Below are 17,928 nucleotides of genomic sequence, written 5' to 3'. Positions count from 1 at the left end.
CAAGCTGTCAAACAATAAAAATAGAGCTGAGCTACAAAACTAGATTCCCAATGTTCTCCCTGTAGGTGAATTATGAACGAAACTGGGATCCTGACCTTATGAGGTAACATTTAACACATCGTAAGTTTAGGATCTTCCGTTTTCTACAATAATTTAATTATAAGTTTTAAATGACAGTTCTTAAGGATTTTATGAGTACTTCTACATGTAGCTTAACAGAAATATGCAGTGTTATCCACAAACAAAAGAAGTATCACCGGGTAAAACAGTTTCTTTTTGTCCTCTTTGGCCTCTGAACTTCTGTATATTTTCTTGTGTAATAGTTCTCTTCTGACAACAGGACTGAGACACAAATTTGTAAAGTCTCTCTACCAATTTTATACACACATTCAGCATGTTCACCCCTCTTTTTAAAACAAAGAATATTTTTATAGGTGAGAAAGAAAATTACATTTAAAAATCAGCAGCTGAATTGCCAATAAAAATTAAATGTATACATCTCATGTTACTATTAGAATGGATGGCTCTTTGGTCTTATCATGTTTATTTGTCTCAAATGTGTATATTCTTTGAATCCAAAATTACAACTCAATCAAGTGTATAAGCATTTTGCTGCTTTCAGGTTTCCAGCTTTCCCTACCAAACAACAGTACTTTTTTTTCTTTCTTTTAGGAAACCAAAAGGAAATGGTTTGGCTGCACTTCTGCCATTGGTTTCCCAGTTACACATGGGAGGAAAAAAATTAGCTTTATATAAGTAGAGCTTATCAAACAGAAAAGAATTTGAAGCTTATCACAAGTGCTTCTTTGAAGCAGAATATTTAAAATCTCACATTATTAGTAAATTTGGAGGTAATTTCATAGTCAGATTTTAAAACAGTAAATGAAAGTATACTGAGAATAACAGCATTTTCTAACTAATTTGTTTTCCCTTAAAAAAAGGTTTATTTTATTAATTAATAACTGTGAAGAGGCAGGGTCCCACTACACTGATTTAATTAACAGAACAGAAAACACAGGAAGGTTAAAACATCAATGTATTTTATCACCAAAAAAGCTGTACTTAATTCATCAATAATTCAAAGGATTTTATGCTTTTCAGGTTCATCAATTCATTTTAACAAAGAATTTTATAATAAAAACATAACATAATTAAAAAGGAAAACAGCTTTGATAAAATTATGTAGGACTACGTTTAAATTCCCGACTACAAACATGAATCAGTAGCCAGCAAACTGATACCTAAGCAAGAAATAGCAAAACTCTTCTGTATAGCTTGCAGTATTGATCATTTTCTTGCAATGAATAAAACTGTTCTGGGAGGTAGCAAAAATTATTGACCCATTCCACTGCCTACTTTGACAAAGAATTTTTCTTTTATACTATGATAAAAGCAGGAAAAGAACACAAAATAGAAACAACAGAATTGTGATTTTTTTCCAGTGATACGAAATTTCCTCATTTTTGAAGTGGAGTGGCTGATAAATGTAGGGTTGCCTTATTTCACCAAACAAGAATCACCCATTTACACAACTGATTCTTGGAACAATGAAATTTAGCCAGTTCTTCTTGGGGTCATACTAATTTGTTGCTGTCACTGGAGCTAAATTCCGTGTTACAATTTACAAAGGATTATAATCTACACCGATAACCAAGGTTCCTAGCAGCCTGAATGAGCAAGAGTTACTTACACGCTTCCTGTGGTGGAACTGCTGTCTGTGAGGAAGGAGCCATTGGTCCTTTCCATTTGTGCAAGCCTGAAAGGCAGGGAAAGACCATGACTTTCAGAGATTGTGCTGAACAGTTTCAATAGAGGCACTGAGAAGATCACTTCTGCTTAGAAACAGCTCAGATGCGGTAACTTTGGTACACATGAATAGGAATAAATACGTAGATTTGCTCACCAAAAAAAAAAACCCTATAGTTCAGAGAACTTTTATGAGAAACTTATGCTACAATGAACTAATTCTACTTCCTAAGCTACAAACAACAAGCGTACGTTCTGTATCTAAGTGTGGGGAAAGAAATGCTGTTTGTGCATAACAATAAGATGTAGTGACGTCAAAGAAGTGCTGCAGAGCTTGGATACAATAAATTCCTGTTTGCAGAATAGAAGATCAGCATTTTTGAGAAACTTCAGGAGAAGTACTGGTACAAACTGGTTCCATGGTCTGAATAATAGCCAGAGGATAAGGTTAACTACAAGATGTTATATCAGCATACCATAATAGATAAAAACTAAACAAGAAGAGGAAGAGAAAAGGGAGGGGTTAATCAAGTAGTAAACAGGGAAGGCACATCCGCTAAGGGAATTAGAAGTATTGGATAGGCTGCAAACCCGGAGTACTTAACCAATGAGAAAGCAGAAGAAGGAATTCGCTCCAGAATGTAGGAAATATAAAATGTTGCATCTCTCCAGTTGTGCGCATCTCTACCCTGAAGGCTGCTTGCTTTTGTAAAAGCATGAAAGAAACTACGATTTATAGTGAATTCCGCCTGAACCTGGACTACTGCACATAAGCATTTCTCACTTTAGTAAAATTATCACCAGCACCACAACAACTCTCTGTTATATTTCAGGAATTTTCTATCTATTCAGCTTTCTAGGGAAGATACATTTTATTTATGTAAGACATATAAGAGTCTAGAAACACTTGACACTGTGCATATAAATACAGGTATTTCCTTTGCTGTAAAGATATCTTAAACTTTGCACTCAAATTTGCAAGTGCAATATGCATTATTACAGATATCTTCCAACTTTATTTTTGAATGCAGTGGGTAAAGACCTAAAAAAACCCCCATGAACTCCAGTGTATTTTTTTAGCACGGAAGAAGTTTGCCCATCTGTATGCTTGTTAGTATTCCTCAGAGTTGAGGAGCATCAGCGAAAGCATGCACAGGTTGAAGTTGTCTTGATCATCTTGCCTGTCAGGGCAACGTTGTGTCCTAAAGGGAGGCTCCCTCAACTGAAGGGTGGAAAAGCTGCTAAGTGACTCAAGACATCCAAGCCACCTCTGCTCTCGGCCATCTCAAGCAGCTCTAGCTCCTAGCAAGCAATAAGCACAAGCAGGGTGCTTACAAGTCTTTGTAATACTGTTCAGCTCAGCATCTTTAAGACTCTCATGAAACATTGCTGATTTTTAAACTCATCTTCATATCCCCTTGTGTGTGGTAAAGCATTTTTTTCAGACAGCAGTGTTCCCTGAATTTCTAAGTCAGTAAAACTATCTCGCAAAGGCAGATTCTACTGTTATCGTCAGGTTTTCAATCCACACCATTTAGTGAGGGTTTGCTCAGAATAGCATGGGGAGCCAAGAGACAGGAGAGGGAGACAGAAAGGAACTCCATTGCTGCAAAATGCCTTCAGGTGGGAGACAAACTGAAAGCTGAGAAAGTGTACTAGAAGCAGCCCTGAGGTGACACAGAAGAAAAAGGCAGCTCATTGCAGATAAGTATTGTATGAACACAGGATTTTTGCTGAAACACAATGTAACCATAAGAATTGTTATCGGAAAACAGACTTGAATGTTCTTCAAACAGTGACAATAAAGGTTTTAACCCTAATACACTGTTTTCGCTACAGTCTTTTTAACTGGCCCTAGTTATCTCCTCTAATGAAAAGACAATCACATAAACATAAGGTTTACTGCCAGTTTCACTTGTGGTATGCGTAACTATTTACAGTTATGAATACTTTTCAACAAATATTTCAAAACACTGATATCCTTTACTAATTGGCTAACAGGTTTTCCACCAACATAGTACTTCTTGAAAGAAGCTTAGATGAAAGGATTGGGATAATTAAAATATTTACTAATTTATATGTGAAATATTCATGGTAGCAGATCCACCTAAAAAGCACACAATAAAAATTATGAAAGCTACAGAGTAAATTATGTCTTCATTTTGTAGATTTTATTACTGGAGGAAAAATACCTTGAAAACTTATAGATAGCTTATGAGTAGAAAAATTAGGTTGGTTGTATATATTTTTGTTTATTTCTTTGTTTGTTTTTTGGTTGTTGTTATTTTGCTAACCACCTTCCGCACATAGCAGGTACAGGTTGGGCTTTGCATCCCGAAAGAGCCCTAGACAGTGCATAGTCCACATTTAGAAATTTAATCAATTGAAGGGCAGACTTGAGGAAGAGAAGAGGGAAACCAGCTTACAGCACTTGGGATCTCCATTGATTCTTAATGGGGTACATAGTTATAGCCTCATCGGGACACAGACAGCCATTATGGCGTTACAGACTGAAGAAAGGACATAAAGGGACAAGGAATTCTTACATCTTTGTAGAGAATTCTGATTTCTTTGTGTACAGATGGTAGACTTACCCATAGTCTTCAATTGTGAAAGCAGTGAGAAGTCATAGATTCAAAGAAACACTGGCTGATTTATACGAATGACATGTTCCGAGTAACTGACAAGTTCTACAACTTTGACAATATACTATATTTTCAAGGAAGAATGAAAATGCAGTTTGTTGAGATAAAAAAAAGAGAAAAAAGGGAAGAGATGAGGCTGACAGTAGACAATCTTTCAGCATCAGTTTCAGCTCCATTTTTCCCTTTCTAAATAGATCATGTGATAGGTAACATAGATGTTTGTTAACAAACTGTTTTGAAGCTCTATTTATGCTGCCCATAAGTAAGATTACAGTAGCAAATAGGTAATTTGAGCATAAAATTTTAATGTTTATTCAAAAAGCTGAAAAAGTTCATTTTTTTGTAGGATGCATAGATCAATTACAACAGAAAAAAAATACCCAAAGCAAAACCAAGTCAGTTCCTGTGGGAATATGGATCAATTTCTGTCTCGCCTAAAAGCAGATTGTCTTTACTTATTTTTGAAAGAGTAGCTCTGGTTAGTGCTTAAATCTCATTGGCTCCAAACAGACAAAAGAGAGCTCAATGAAACACTCAAGCACAGAGATGGACTCTGTACAATAAACATTATATCCTAAAAGGTCTTGGGTGACCCTAAAAAGGCTGTAAAACATCCTTAATTAATATATCCTCTGCTATAAGTCAATGGCAATGAATAGTGCCAGCCTATCACAGAAGTGAAAGAAAAGTTGGCTCTAAAATACATCTGAGAGAAACTATATATCAACATGCTAAGTTTATTCCCAAAAGTCAAAAATAAAATAAAAGGAAAACAGCCCATTTCAGAAATAATATAGTAATTCTGCAAGTTTTCATTTTGTATGACAGTTGACAGATTGAAAGCATCTACTTTATATTTAATATGACTGTATTCAGAAGCTGATGATTTAAAAATGTTTGACTTACTTCTGAGTACAGAGAATTATATCTTTTTTAATAAATAATGCCCAGCCAGTAGAGTAGATTAAAATCAGCAAGAATCAATCACAAAATGCAGTGTACTGGCGAGAAACAGTCTGTGCGTTTCTTACCTAGTAGCATACTGCTCTATCCTGGAGTGTGTGTCATCATGAAATAGCTGTGGAGACTGAGAAGGGCTATTTAAAAAAAAAAAAAAAAAAAAAAAATTATTGGTGTCAAAAGCAATTCATGATGTAGGTAGAATTATTCTAAAGTAATTTAGACCGATGACAAATAAATAAATTCACAATATTGCCGAGGGGGGCTGTTGCTTTGGGTCAGCCATGCCCTATAGCTCATGCACATCAGATTAGCAGCAATTCAGCTTAGAGAAAAGTAGTCTATCAAGCTTTCTGGACAAAGGGATTCTGCATACTCACTCATATTGCTCTGGCCACATACTGATGAGAGTGATAGGACTGTAAGGAAGACAAAAAAAAGGAAAGAAAGAAAGAAAGAAACTATGAAACAAAATTTGGAGCCATTTAAGCAAGAGAATGCTAGAGAAACACATACTATTTTAGCCAACAACCCAGTCATTATTTGAACCAGCAACAACTGACATTGAAAAGAGACAGCAACAGATATTACAGCGTATCATGGAAAGACAGGAAACTGAGCTACAAACTTTATTTTCTTAAAAATCACATTCTAAAGAATACCAAAACAGTATTACTGATTAAACTGGAATTTGTAAACCACAACCAATTTGTTTAAATACTGTTCAAGCATTGGAGCATTCCTTTTAAACTAACTAGAAAATACTCTTACAAAAACATACTTTTAAACTAACTAGAAAATACTCTTACAAAAACATACTGGGGAAAAAGAAACACAACAACAAAACAGCCCACTATATGTAGAAGTTATTTCCTACTGCATAAAAATAATCTAAGGCAAATATATATTGTATAGTATTCTATCACTTAGGTAAGCATTTAGGATTTCCAATTTAACTTTTTTCAAGAACCATACTACTGAGAATTGTCACCTGAGGCAGGGAGAACCCATACCAGTAGTTTCCTCAGCATGGTCCTGGCAATTTATCTGTGTATTTTCCACATGACAGGCCAAAAGAGTTTCACCCCAACCTGTGATTACAGTTTTGATACTCAAATTCCTGGCACTATTGGCAAACTTTTGCTTCCCTTTGTTTGTGACATATATTGTTAAATACAGATCAGTCAAGGACTGCTCTGGTGAACAGCATTTAACATCTATGTGTACATTATGCTTAGAACAGAGGCCAGATATGCCAATTTTCAGATTACTTCCTTCTGTTTCTTAAACTGATAATGATTGGGTTTTGTTTACTAAAAACAAAACAAAACAAAAAACAAACAAACAAAAAAAAAAAAAAAAACAAAAAAAACCCAAAACACACACAATCCTCTGGTCACAAAATTGAGCATGGACAAGTGCACTGGGCTTTGCCACACAAACAGAGCACATATGCTGAAGTTCCACAGTGACTGCTGGTGGTGACTAAGTGGTGCAGTGTTTAGACAACGCAAGCAGAAGCAACCACAAACTCCAAGATGTCATAAGGAGTCAATTCATGAAACCACTTCTGGTGCCCTGTTAAAATATCTTGATTTTTTTCATGTAAGAGCCTCCTTTGCTGACTGTGACCAACCACCTAAGTAAATAAAGTAGAGTATTTCTGTCAGCACAGTGAATAACTGGGGAGAACAGACAGTGCTCTGCTCTATCAGTCCTCCTCTATTTCTGAAGTTTGTAGGAACCTCATTAGCTCAGAGATTTCTAACTCTAGGGACTTAGCCATGACCATATAAAAAGGAATGTTCCAGAAGGTTCCCGTCTCCTGAAGGTTATAAAAGTTTTTTTTTTTTTTAAAACAGCCACTAAAATCTCTCCAAAACTAACTGCTACATGGCTATATAGCCAAATACTTATCAAAATAAAAACGTGTACTTTTCAAACTCAGGCAAGATCTGCAAACAAAGCAAACAACTGCCCACTCTTTGGTTTCACTTTTTTTGTTTTTAGTGGAGCAGACCAGTAATGCCGAGAGCATTTGCTCTATAATTAAGCTTACGTCTCCAGGTTGTCACCCTCCAGAACTGTTTGCACAGGCAGGTAGCCAAGACGCGGATGTTTTGCAAAATACTTCTTTGAGCGGAACTTGTTCTTCAGCACCTTGGTGAAGTCTCGTACATCTTCCCCAGATGTTGTCTTAAAAAGTTAAAAGAAATTAAATTGAACATTGCTAAATAGCACTGACAACGATACTGCTGCTACTCTCCTGGAAGAAGAAAGAACTTCAAAATGCTAGTGATATTAAAAATGTCTTTTTAGTGTTGTGAAATACAGCACACTAATAATGGTAATGCATCTACAAACTCCCTTCTATTAGAAAAAAGCAGCAAGGCTTCAAATTTCTAGCAATGAATGCACTAGATTTACCAATTACTTTATAAATTAGAGAAAAACTGAAACAGGTTCAAGTCTTAAGCTGAGCATTTACAAACAGTCTTACAAAACTGAAAAGAGCAAAGTTTGCCAGATACAAGGGGATACTCTCAGTTACTGAAAATAATTCTGACAGTATACTCATGCACATCAATCTTGTTACTCACCTTCACAGAAAAAAATAAAAGCCTTGCAATGGCTTTGCTGAAAAAAATACAGCTAACAGAAATGGCTTTACTTTGAAAAAATAAAAATAAAAATAAAAACAATAAAAAAGCCGATAGACCACACTGTTTACACAGCCCCACATATTCACAAATTGCCACAAAATATTCAGTGCCTGCTATTATATGCCTGAACTGAAAAACCTTGTAATGGGATAGAAGCAGTAAGCGCTAAACCATTCTCTTCTGCAAGAGCCAAGTTTTAATGAGAATTTTCTAGTGTTACCAGATCTCTTCCTACAGATTTTTACAGTTATCTGTATCATTCCAGGGCCAAGAAATAGCTGCAGCAGACAAAATTATAACCATCCTATGGATGTTTTTCAGAGGCACAGTCAGAAGCAGATCTGGTAAGAACAACCCACGCCTGACGTAACAAACCTAGAGAGCGAGACAGCATCCTCCTTACTACCACACTGTGAGGCTGCTAAGAAAATCAGCCCCAAGATTTTGCAAGTCTAAAATTACCAGCTACAACCAGCAAAAGCTCCCTGAAGAAGCTTTTCTACTGGTCCTCAGTGACGTAGCCTTTTCCAAAACCAAGAAATGCTTATCTATCTCACTCCCACAGCTGGAATTTAGAACAGAATTTAAATTGGCACAGCTGCTTTTAAGGATCTATTTAATTAGAAATAATCACAGCAGTAATGACAACACTGCTTTGGTAATGCTACTTAATTGCTGCTTCCAAAGCAGGGATGCAAAGCAAAATAGACAGGGAAGGTGAAAGAGACAATAGAAGGTGAAAGTGACTATAACAGATGTCTGTGGACAGAAACAACAGTATACAATTTGACTTTATAGTACTCCTGTTTTTCAGACACAACTGTGTACTTAAACAGAATGGTACCACATGGAGCAGTGTTTCTTTTTGGAACTGCAATTAAAAAAAAAAAAAAACTAAAGTGGCCATTCACCTCCTGTATTAGCTGCAGGTTTGCCATGGCTTTCACAGTCTACAGCTCAAACCCTGTAACAAACTGTGGATTGTATTTCTGCAGATGCTGCTTAAGGAGAAGCATGTTAACATAAAAAGATGCCAAAGTGAACGAATATCTGTAAAAAAGAATTAAGGGTGTTTCAGTTTTGTAATTCTTTCCCCATTACTTATTAGTTAAATTATTAGTAAAAGGCCTAGCAGCAGGTCAGACAAACTTTTCTTCAACTGTATTTTCTATTGTCAAAACATAAAATCCATACATGAATATGGAAATATGTTTAATGTGTATAATACAAGCGGTTATAAAATCTGTAATGCAGGTCAGAGTAGCAGTAAAAACAGTAGATAATCAAACTGATGTTGTTTGTGGCATCTGGCTTTAATGAGTAGCAACAAAATCAGCACATTTGGGATTAAGAAACGTTTGAACCCCCAGATTTTATTACAGGTAAAATTCAGAGAGGGCTCACAAATTCATGCTCAGAAAGCATCTGCTACATGCATGGAATCATCCAAATAAGGTCTGTGAAGTCCAAAGGGCTGCTGCTTCTCACACAACAGTAACTCCAGCAGATGGGAACTCTGTCCCAAGGCCAATGAATGAAAGTTATACTACCTACACATTACAGAAATAAATGTGCAGTGGGCTGCCAAACTTTTCCTCTGATGTACTATTTACTTGGTATGACAGTCTGACCTAGTTCCTTGAAAAGACTAATTTTACTATGTACTGAGTGAGGACTATAAATAATAACAACCAGTGAAATTTGAGAAGATACGGAAGAACTTTTTTTACAGGATGAAGACATAACTTTTAGAAGCATTTATCATATGTTTTTACCCATAGCCACACTACACAATCCAATCAAAAACCATGCCAAAAGAGAGGTGCTATAACATTTATCTTCTGAAAAAGAATAGCCAGGAGCTGCTGTGTAGAATCTATCTATTAAATTAGAAACAACAGGTGACTTGTACAACGCCTTGCGTCATGACATCTTGGCTTAGGTCCACATAGGTCAATAGCACAAGTACTAGAAATAGTAACAGAAGAACTTCAAAAAGCAAAGAAAAAAAAAAAACAAACCAACTTCTCAGGCAAAAGACTACTCTGTCAGCCTCAATTTAAAACCTTAGTTCTTGAAAAATGCAGAAGTTTAGGAAAGAATGACTAAGATTCATGACTGGCATACATAAATAATTAACAAACTCTCTTAACGTCTCAAAGAAAATATATGAAATAACTGACAAACTGGCATTAGCACTCTTCAGTACAGCCAGGAATAAATGGAGTTGTAAGTCAAAGTAGAACCAAAAAAAAATCTCACACTCACACATGTCAATTGCTCCAAAACAAATGTCTCCTATTTATTTCCATGGAAACAACAGCCACCACTACTGAAATGCACCATCCACCACCTCACTGTGCTCACATCCACCACTTTAACTTCATAAACATTCAGTAAGTGTCTGTCAATGTCAATGGGTGCCACTTTTTGCTGCATGGAAAAATACAGTGACACACCTTTGCTCCATCTGCACTTCCATGTCAGATGTCATTTTGTCAGACTGCCCCTCTGCTGTCATCTGTCACACAGTAACAGAATCTAATGGAATATTAGTGGAAAGCTTCAGCCTCTGCTGCTATACCACCAACATCTGCCTCTGACATTGTGGACCAACGGAATAAAATAGGAAGCATTACTTTTGGAGCAACCCTCACACACACATATATTTTAAATTAATACAGAACTACTCAGTTCTCCAATAACTTGAGCATATATTCAAATTTACACATTCCTTCCCATTCAGCAACACACCTATACTTTTAAATAGCATCTCATGGTCCTCAAAAGAGGCAAGAAAGAAGATACCACAAAAAATCAGGTTATTAAAGACACAAGAAATGTATTTATATCTGTCATTACTGCATCAGTGATGTTTGCACTGTGTAGAACTATGAAGATGACCTTTCTCTGATCACTTTCAAATGGAGGCATTTCATAGCACTTTCTCACCAAGAGGCATTACAAATTTTGTGAGCTATGAAATCTAGTCGTAATTTCAAAAGCAACTTTTTAAACTCAGAATTTTACAAGTTGCAAAAGAGTAGCAGATCATATAAGCTAGCTAGCTGAGCAACCAGAACAGAGAAACTTAGAAAAAAGCATGTTGAGCAGCTGCTTGATATCAATGATTTTTATTTTTTTTTTCAGGGAAAGGAGTAATAGTCTCTGAGCTCCACAGCTGGAAGCAATGTTTTGCATATAAAATACTCAGATTAGCCCATTCTTGCTGTTTTCTCTAAATCTCCCCCATAGAATAACCCTATTTTGTTAACAGTGAAGTGTCACCCTTGGTGAATTGATAAACTTGTCAAGATGAAACCACTGACTTTCTTATGTCAGTTGCTTATAAAACATCGAGGCTGCTTAATGTTCAGGAATGTAACTGTCTTCTCTGTCTGTCAGTAGCCATTAAGCTTTCTGATGACTTACCTAGAGAAGGAGCCTTAGCAGGCACTATTGCAGATAAGCTTTATTGTGCCTGAAGCAAAATTTTCACTCTAGGGTAAAGTAAAATTCAACTAATGCTTTCTGACATCTTTCTTATCCTGTTCTGAGCATCTTTAGGATAATAAAATTATGCTCATTTCTTTTGCAAGGTAAACTGCCAACAAAAATTACTAAAATTAAAAACACATTCATTAGGAAAATATTTACTTTGGACACCACATTAGATTCTTTTGAGGACCCAGTCATTCAAAATTTACAGTAGTCCATTTGCAAACAAAATGTAATGGAAAATAACATAGAAGAGAGCTCCTAGAAGAGAGAGGTATGTCCTGAAGTGAAATACAGTCAGTTGATTCCAACTGTATTCAGATGCACCAAGAATTATTTTAGAGTTCTCTCTGTCAACATGTCAAATCCATTTCATCTTTACTATTTTTGATTTCCTCATGTTGAAGAGGTTAACCTTTGCAACCACCATTTTGCACAGAAGCTAAAAAAAAAAGTTCCTCAAGTTAATGGCCAGGTGTGTGTGTAGTGACACAGAGGTCAGGATCTCAACAGAAATCAAGCTTGCAATGATAAAATTTTTGGCATTGCTGATCTGAGATCCGTATGTTACATCAAATTAATTGCTTTTAAGGTTTTGCTATGGAATATAGGAGTTGTAAAGTCAGAATAGTTTGGAGAAAGAAAACTGATGCAGTAACTATTTCTGCTTGGATTTAAAAGAAAACTATGGTCTTAAGAGTATTCCCGATTTAGATGCTAGATTCTGACTGTAGGATTACAGTGAATTACAGAAAAAAATACATAACCAAAATAGTTATCATAAATTTTTCAATTTTCAGCACCAAGAGAACCAAACTGTAAACTAAGGAGAACACTAAAGGGCATTATGGATTGGGCTTTAGTAGCAATACACAACTATCTGATCTTATTCTGAAATTATGAAGGAATTCCTACCTGATGCAAACACTGTGGAAGATCTTCCTCTTGCAAATATAATTTTAAATGCAGATTCTGTAAGCCATTCTTTGAGTTATATTAAATTTAAGTAGCAAAGTTTTTGAGAAATCCCTTCATACCCCTACACTGAATAACTTACCGGAAGGCAATTAAAAGGTTTTCCCTCCATCTGTGATTAAGCTCCAGTTCGAAATGTCAGCTTTATTAAGCAGTTAAGCATTTGTTTTTTCTAATTATTGCTAGTACTCTTGATATATCACAGGCCACAAAAGTAACATCAACAGCATTTGAATTAAGCTGATAAGGTTCTAAAAACATGCTAACCTTAGCAGACTAGATGCACTCTTTCTGTTCAGACTAATCGTACTGTAATATAATGGATTCTAAGGAATACATTCATCTTTGGTACCTCCATTTTTATTATTGTTCTTTTATTGCATAGACTCAGCACTATGCTATTTTTTGAGCGTCATTCCATCTAAATATATAAGCTATTCTACTAACATGCTGGAAACAATTTTGCAAGTTCTTGAATACTATACTGCATTGAGTTCAACCTGTATAGAGGCTTAGCAACAAATTAGTACACCAGCAATATACAGGACATTGCTATAAACAGCAGTAATAAAGTAAGTAAAGGTGATTTTTTTTCATAGCTCTATCATCTTTGAGGATCAATTTGTAGTAATATCTGGAGCAGGCTCTAATGACATTATCTAGCTTACATGGGAGCTGGACAAGATGACCTCTGAAGGTTCCTTCCAACTCAAAACGATCCTATGATTCAGTAATCAATAGCATTAGATTCTTCTTGTGAAATCAGTTCTTCAATCATAACTCAACTCAGATAACAGTTAAAATGAACTCCATGTAGGTACTGATTATGTAAGTTAAATAGCCATGTCTTAATTCTGTTCACATAATGGGTCATTTCTAATCTGAGTTTGTTCTAAGCATACAGACCTTTTAGCACTGTTACTTAAATTATATACATATTATACTACTAAATTTTATGATTGAATGAAAATTCTTCTGAAAACCTATGAGATTAGTCTTAAAAAAAAAAAAAGAACCAGAAAAGTGGTGCCCAATCCTGCACTTAAAATAGTGTCCTACAAACTTCCTTAGAAAAATCTTTTTTGAATATTACATCAGCAAAAAATTGCGCTGTGAATTAATTTCTGTTAGCCAGCGCAGGTAAAACTCTCAAATTATTACCAGTTAGAAACCATCTAAATGTAGTTCTTTTTCTTCTTCCAGCCACACACCAATTTTTAAACAACTTTGTAAACAGTAATTACTCAAGAGAAAACACAACATTTGTCCAACTATGTCTTCATGACACAAGCAACAGATCTTCAACACAAAAGCAAAGACCATGAATCTTTAAAAATATTTTAAGATGATCCCTGTGGGCCTTCAAACTCAGGATTTTCTGATTCTGTGAGTATTAAACATTATTATGTGTTACGGCAGTAGTAAAACGAGTCCCTTTCTCAAACGTTCTCTTAAAACAGTGCATGTGCATGTCCACACATTCAAGCACTGCAATTATATTCAAGATTCCAGTTTTATTTTTACAAAACAAATGAAGTTCCCTCAGTGAACATTTCTGAAGTGGATATTATGAGTAGACCATTCTCCCCATTTCTACAGAATTTGAACACAGTGCCTGACAAAAATCAGCAGCACTAGCAAAGCACCAGATGACTTTCAAAGAGAAGAGTGAGAAGACAGGCCCTGCAAGACAGATGGAAAAGAAAGCCTGGCTAATATCAAGGTGTCAAACGACTGTTAAAAATAATTTAGATTACAAATAATTTGAAAACAATTCCTTTAGAGTGGGCAATAAATTGGTACTCACTGGTATACAATATTCGACCATTGGGTAATGCAACTTATGCCCCTTAGCCGTACGGCCAGAAAAGAAACAGCTCTGACAGACATCATAGTTGAAATGTTTTAAGCTCCGGTACCTGTGGGGACATTAAAGACAGTGATTAGAGCTTCCTAAAATCAACATTAAGTTGATTTATTTATTCAGGTTTTCCTTAGGAGCATCTATATGCATAAGCAAAGCAACAAAGCAGAAAATACATACAATATCCTTTTTACTAAATATAGCCGCCAGGAGAATGATAGTTTTTTATTTATTTTTAAGCCAAAACTGGATTATGTAATGATTCATCTCCAGACTCCACCTACCATTACTTTTATAGTATAGCAGTTCTGACTGGATGAGGTTATATCATTTGTCTGAAACTAAAATGAGCTAGCTGAGGCAAATTGAATAGCTACTGAATGGTTTTTATATTAAATTGATTCCTGAGAGCAGTTTTCAGTACCCATCCATGTTTTTCCCACAGTGAATTTCATGTTTTGTTTTGCATGTAAGTAAGTGTTTATAAATGCAAAGGTCCACTTTTAAAGATGCTGAGGCAAAAGATTGTAGTTTTTACTCAAGAGCCCATGTATTAAATGGCAGCACCTGCTTACTGCTAAGACGCTAGACACGTTGGTTGTTTTGTTGGTTTTTTTTTTTGGCAGATCTCTAATATCATTAGAGACAGTAAAAAATGAGTAATTCTTTTGCCTTTCCTTCTCTTCTGCCTCCATGTTCTCCCTTTCCACACTAGATATTTCAATATAGACAAGATGCATCAGCTCCAACTTAGGCATCTACAAAATACATAAACTGGAGCTTAGCCACTCTACGCTCTGACAAGTGTTAATTAAGAAAAACTGAAACATCTATCTTTCATCTCCTCATAAAACAGGCAAAAGACTTAGATCAGATTAATAACTTCTGGAAGTACTTAACACCTCCATATTTATAGTGAAAGAAGACAATCACTAGCTCTTACAAGACTGACTAAAGTTTGCATGTCTAAAGCTAGGTGGGATGAGTCTGACCAAAGATTCACATTACTATCCTTTAGCATAGCAGAAGCAAGGAGAAAGAGAAAGCATAAGGAACAAAAATGACTCATCTGCCTCAATATCTGAAGAAAAGCCTTGGAATCACTTAAAGATATGGCCAATTTATCATTCCTAAATAAAACACTGAATTATATAACCACAATAGTGGAAAAGTGAACAGTTATATTTAGATCTGCTCCCCTAATTCGTTTTGCATCTTTTATAATCTGGAGCAATCAACACACAGATGTATGTTAGCTGTAACTGTACTCACAAAGGGCACCGAACAGCCAAAGCCTCATGATTCATAGTAAAAGCAGTGTTCAGGAGAATAACAAGAATATTCTTGGAGCCACTTTTCCTTTGAGAATTCACAGCTTCCGTTGAACAGTCTAAACTTATACCATGTTCAATGTTTCAAGATAGGAACTGTGCAAGACTGTGCAAGTTTCATCACAGTAACACATAAATGTTTGTGCTAAGCAAGGAAGGATTGCTGCTGAAGGGAGCTCAGTACTGGCTGACATGACTGACTGCTTCATCGCATTTACGGAGGAGATCAGGGCAGGTAACCAATTCACCTCCTGCCCTATGTGAGACATAGATGAGCTTTTTTTTTTTCTTACTCATCAGTTTCTTTTGCTCTCGTGTGCACAGAACATACGGAGAGCATTTAAACTTCCATTTGCTGCCTCTTGTATCCACCAGTGTCAAAATATTTGACAACAGCCCATTCTGCTCATCTGTCAGTCACAAGACCACTGCGTATTTACCAGTGGGACAAGATGAGCCCGAAACATAGTGGTTCAGGTGCTCCTGCACAGAGATCCACACTGTGGTCTAACCAGGGATGGCAGCTCCTATCTTAAGTGGATAAAATGGTGAAAAAGCAAATATGGAATGTGTACTTGTTGTATGTAAAAAAGTAGGTATTTTCAGAGAAACTCTGCACCAAGCTCCCTTTCTCTTACCTGAAGCCAACAATTGGACATTCTTTGCAGATGTTGCACTTGGCCTGATGTTTTGCTGTTTCTGCAGCTGCCACGCGGTGCAGAACTGGTAGCCATACCATAGACTGTGGCTCTAAGTGCATCCAATCTATAAATTGTTTTACAGTAATTTCTGGCTTATTGTGGTTCTGTGGAAAGTATACATATATATGAATTTAAAATAATAAAAATAAAAAGAAATACAATTTTAAAAGCCTCGACAAACAATTTTTCTTTAGAATAAAAAAAATACAATCCTTTGTTAATCCATTCAGTGTCAAATTAATAAATAACCTGTTAAAGGATACATGAAACAGTCTTGATGCAAATACAGAAAACAAGACAGACAGGAAGAAAGCAGAGGGCTAAACATCTGGGATAGAGGAGACAGGTGGTAATAAAGATGGAGCAGTCCACGATAAAGGCATCTTTGAACTGAAAGGACTCAAAAAAAGGGAGAGAGCGCTAAAGGGAAGAATCTTCTGCATTTCCAATATGGCAATCTTGTCATTTAAGATTGATGCCAGACTGCTAAAAGACAGTACTGCCTCCAAGGGTCTAGTAACTGCCATAAGACTCATGAAAAAAAATTAAATTGTATTCTGAGTCCATGGTATTCTTTCCAGTTAGCATGTTAAATACAGACATAAGTAAGTTTTTTCTAAAAAAGAGAAAAATAAATCTGTCACTTTATATGCAATCATTGAAAAAAATGCAGAAGAGCTAAAATGATAGCATGACTGTTTTAAGATCAAATAAACATGTTTCCATTCAAGTTGTAACTAATAGAGAAACCTCGCTATAGAGGAATTATGTTCATCCTATTTGTCAGCAATAAGAACAGACACTGCCTTTCTAAGCACACTGTAACAGAACACAATTTAAAATGAAAGCTACACTTAAAATTGTAACACATGATTAAAAGCAACACAAGGCTTCTTAAACTCAAGCCTTTTTATTTTTGCTACTAGGAGGAAAAAAGAAATAATGTGCTTTCCCCACCAGCAAAATACTTGTTTTCACTAGGATGAGATAGCTCTGACATCCTGCTGCATACCTTGTGCTTTCCTAATTATAAATCATAGAATTGTTGAATGAATTGGGTTAGAAAGGACCTTAGAGATCATCCAATTTCAACCCCCTGCAATGGGCAGGCTGCCACCCACCTGATCAGGCTGCCCAGGGCTCCATCTAACCTGGCCCCGATCACCGCAACAGATGGGGCACTCACAATACTACAATCATAGAATCATAGAATGGCCTGGGTTGAAAAGAACCACAATGATCATCGAGTTTCAACCCCCCTGCTATGTGCAAGGTCACCAACCACTAGCCCAGGCGGTCTTCATCCAGCCTGGCCTTGAATGCCTCCAGGGATGGGGCATCCACAACCTCCTTGGGCAACCTGTTCCAGTGTGTCACCACCCTCTGTGTGAAAAACATCCTCTTAATATCTAACCTAAACCTCCCCTGTCTCAGTTTAAAACCATTCTCCCTTGTCCTGTCACTATCTACTCTCGTAGACAGCCATTCCCCTTCCTGTTTATATGCTCCCTCCAAGTACTGGAAGGCCGCAATAAAGTCTCTCCG

The 17,928-nt window shown here is 36.2% G+C and overlaps 1 protein-coding gene across 5 annotated transcripts in view; it reads right to left on the bottom strand.

Moving 5' to 3' along the window:
• UTRN (utrophin) overlaps positions 1–17,928 on the bottom strand; it is a 356,268-nt gene that overhangs the window by 27,947 nt on the left and 310,393 nt on the right. For 3 of the 5 annotated variants that reach the window (XM_085216963.1, XM_085216962.1, XM_085216960.1), the window contains 6 exons: positions 16,321–16,487; positions 14,295–14,406; positions 7,411–7,547; positions 5,732–5,770; positions 5,423–5,488; positions 1,691–1,756 (listed from right to left, as the gene is read on the bottom strand). In XM_085216963.1, the coding sequence (XP_085073089.1) occupies positions 1,691–1,756; positions 5,423–5,488; positions 5,732–5,770; positions 7,411–7,547; positions 14,295–14,406; positions 16,321–16,487 (587 nt within the window). Of the gene's footprint in view, positions 1–1,690; positions 1,757–5,422; positions 5,489–5,731; positions 5,771–7,410; positions 7,548–14,294; positions 14,407–16,320; positions 16,488–17,928 lie in introns of those variants that run through there. The other 2 variants (XM_085216964.1, XM_085216965.1) reach the window with 2 other exon arrangements.

The sequence above is a fragment of the Meleagris gallopavo genome, chromosome 2, assembly GCF_905368555.1.
Source record: "Meleagris gallopavo chromosome 2, MGAL_WU_HG_1.1, whole genome shotgun sequence".
NCBI classification, from domain to species: domain Eukaryota; kingdom Metazoa; phylum Chordata; class Aves; order Galliformes; family Phasianidae; genus Meleagris; species Meleagris gallopavo.
The sequence above is the reverse complement of the archived record's forward strand: the minus strand, read 5'-3'. Positions and strand labels throughout refer to the sequence as shown.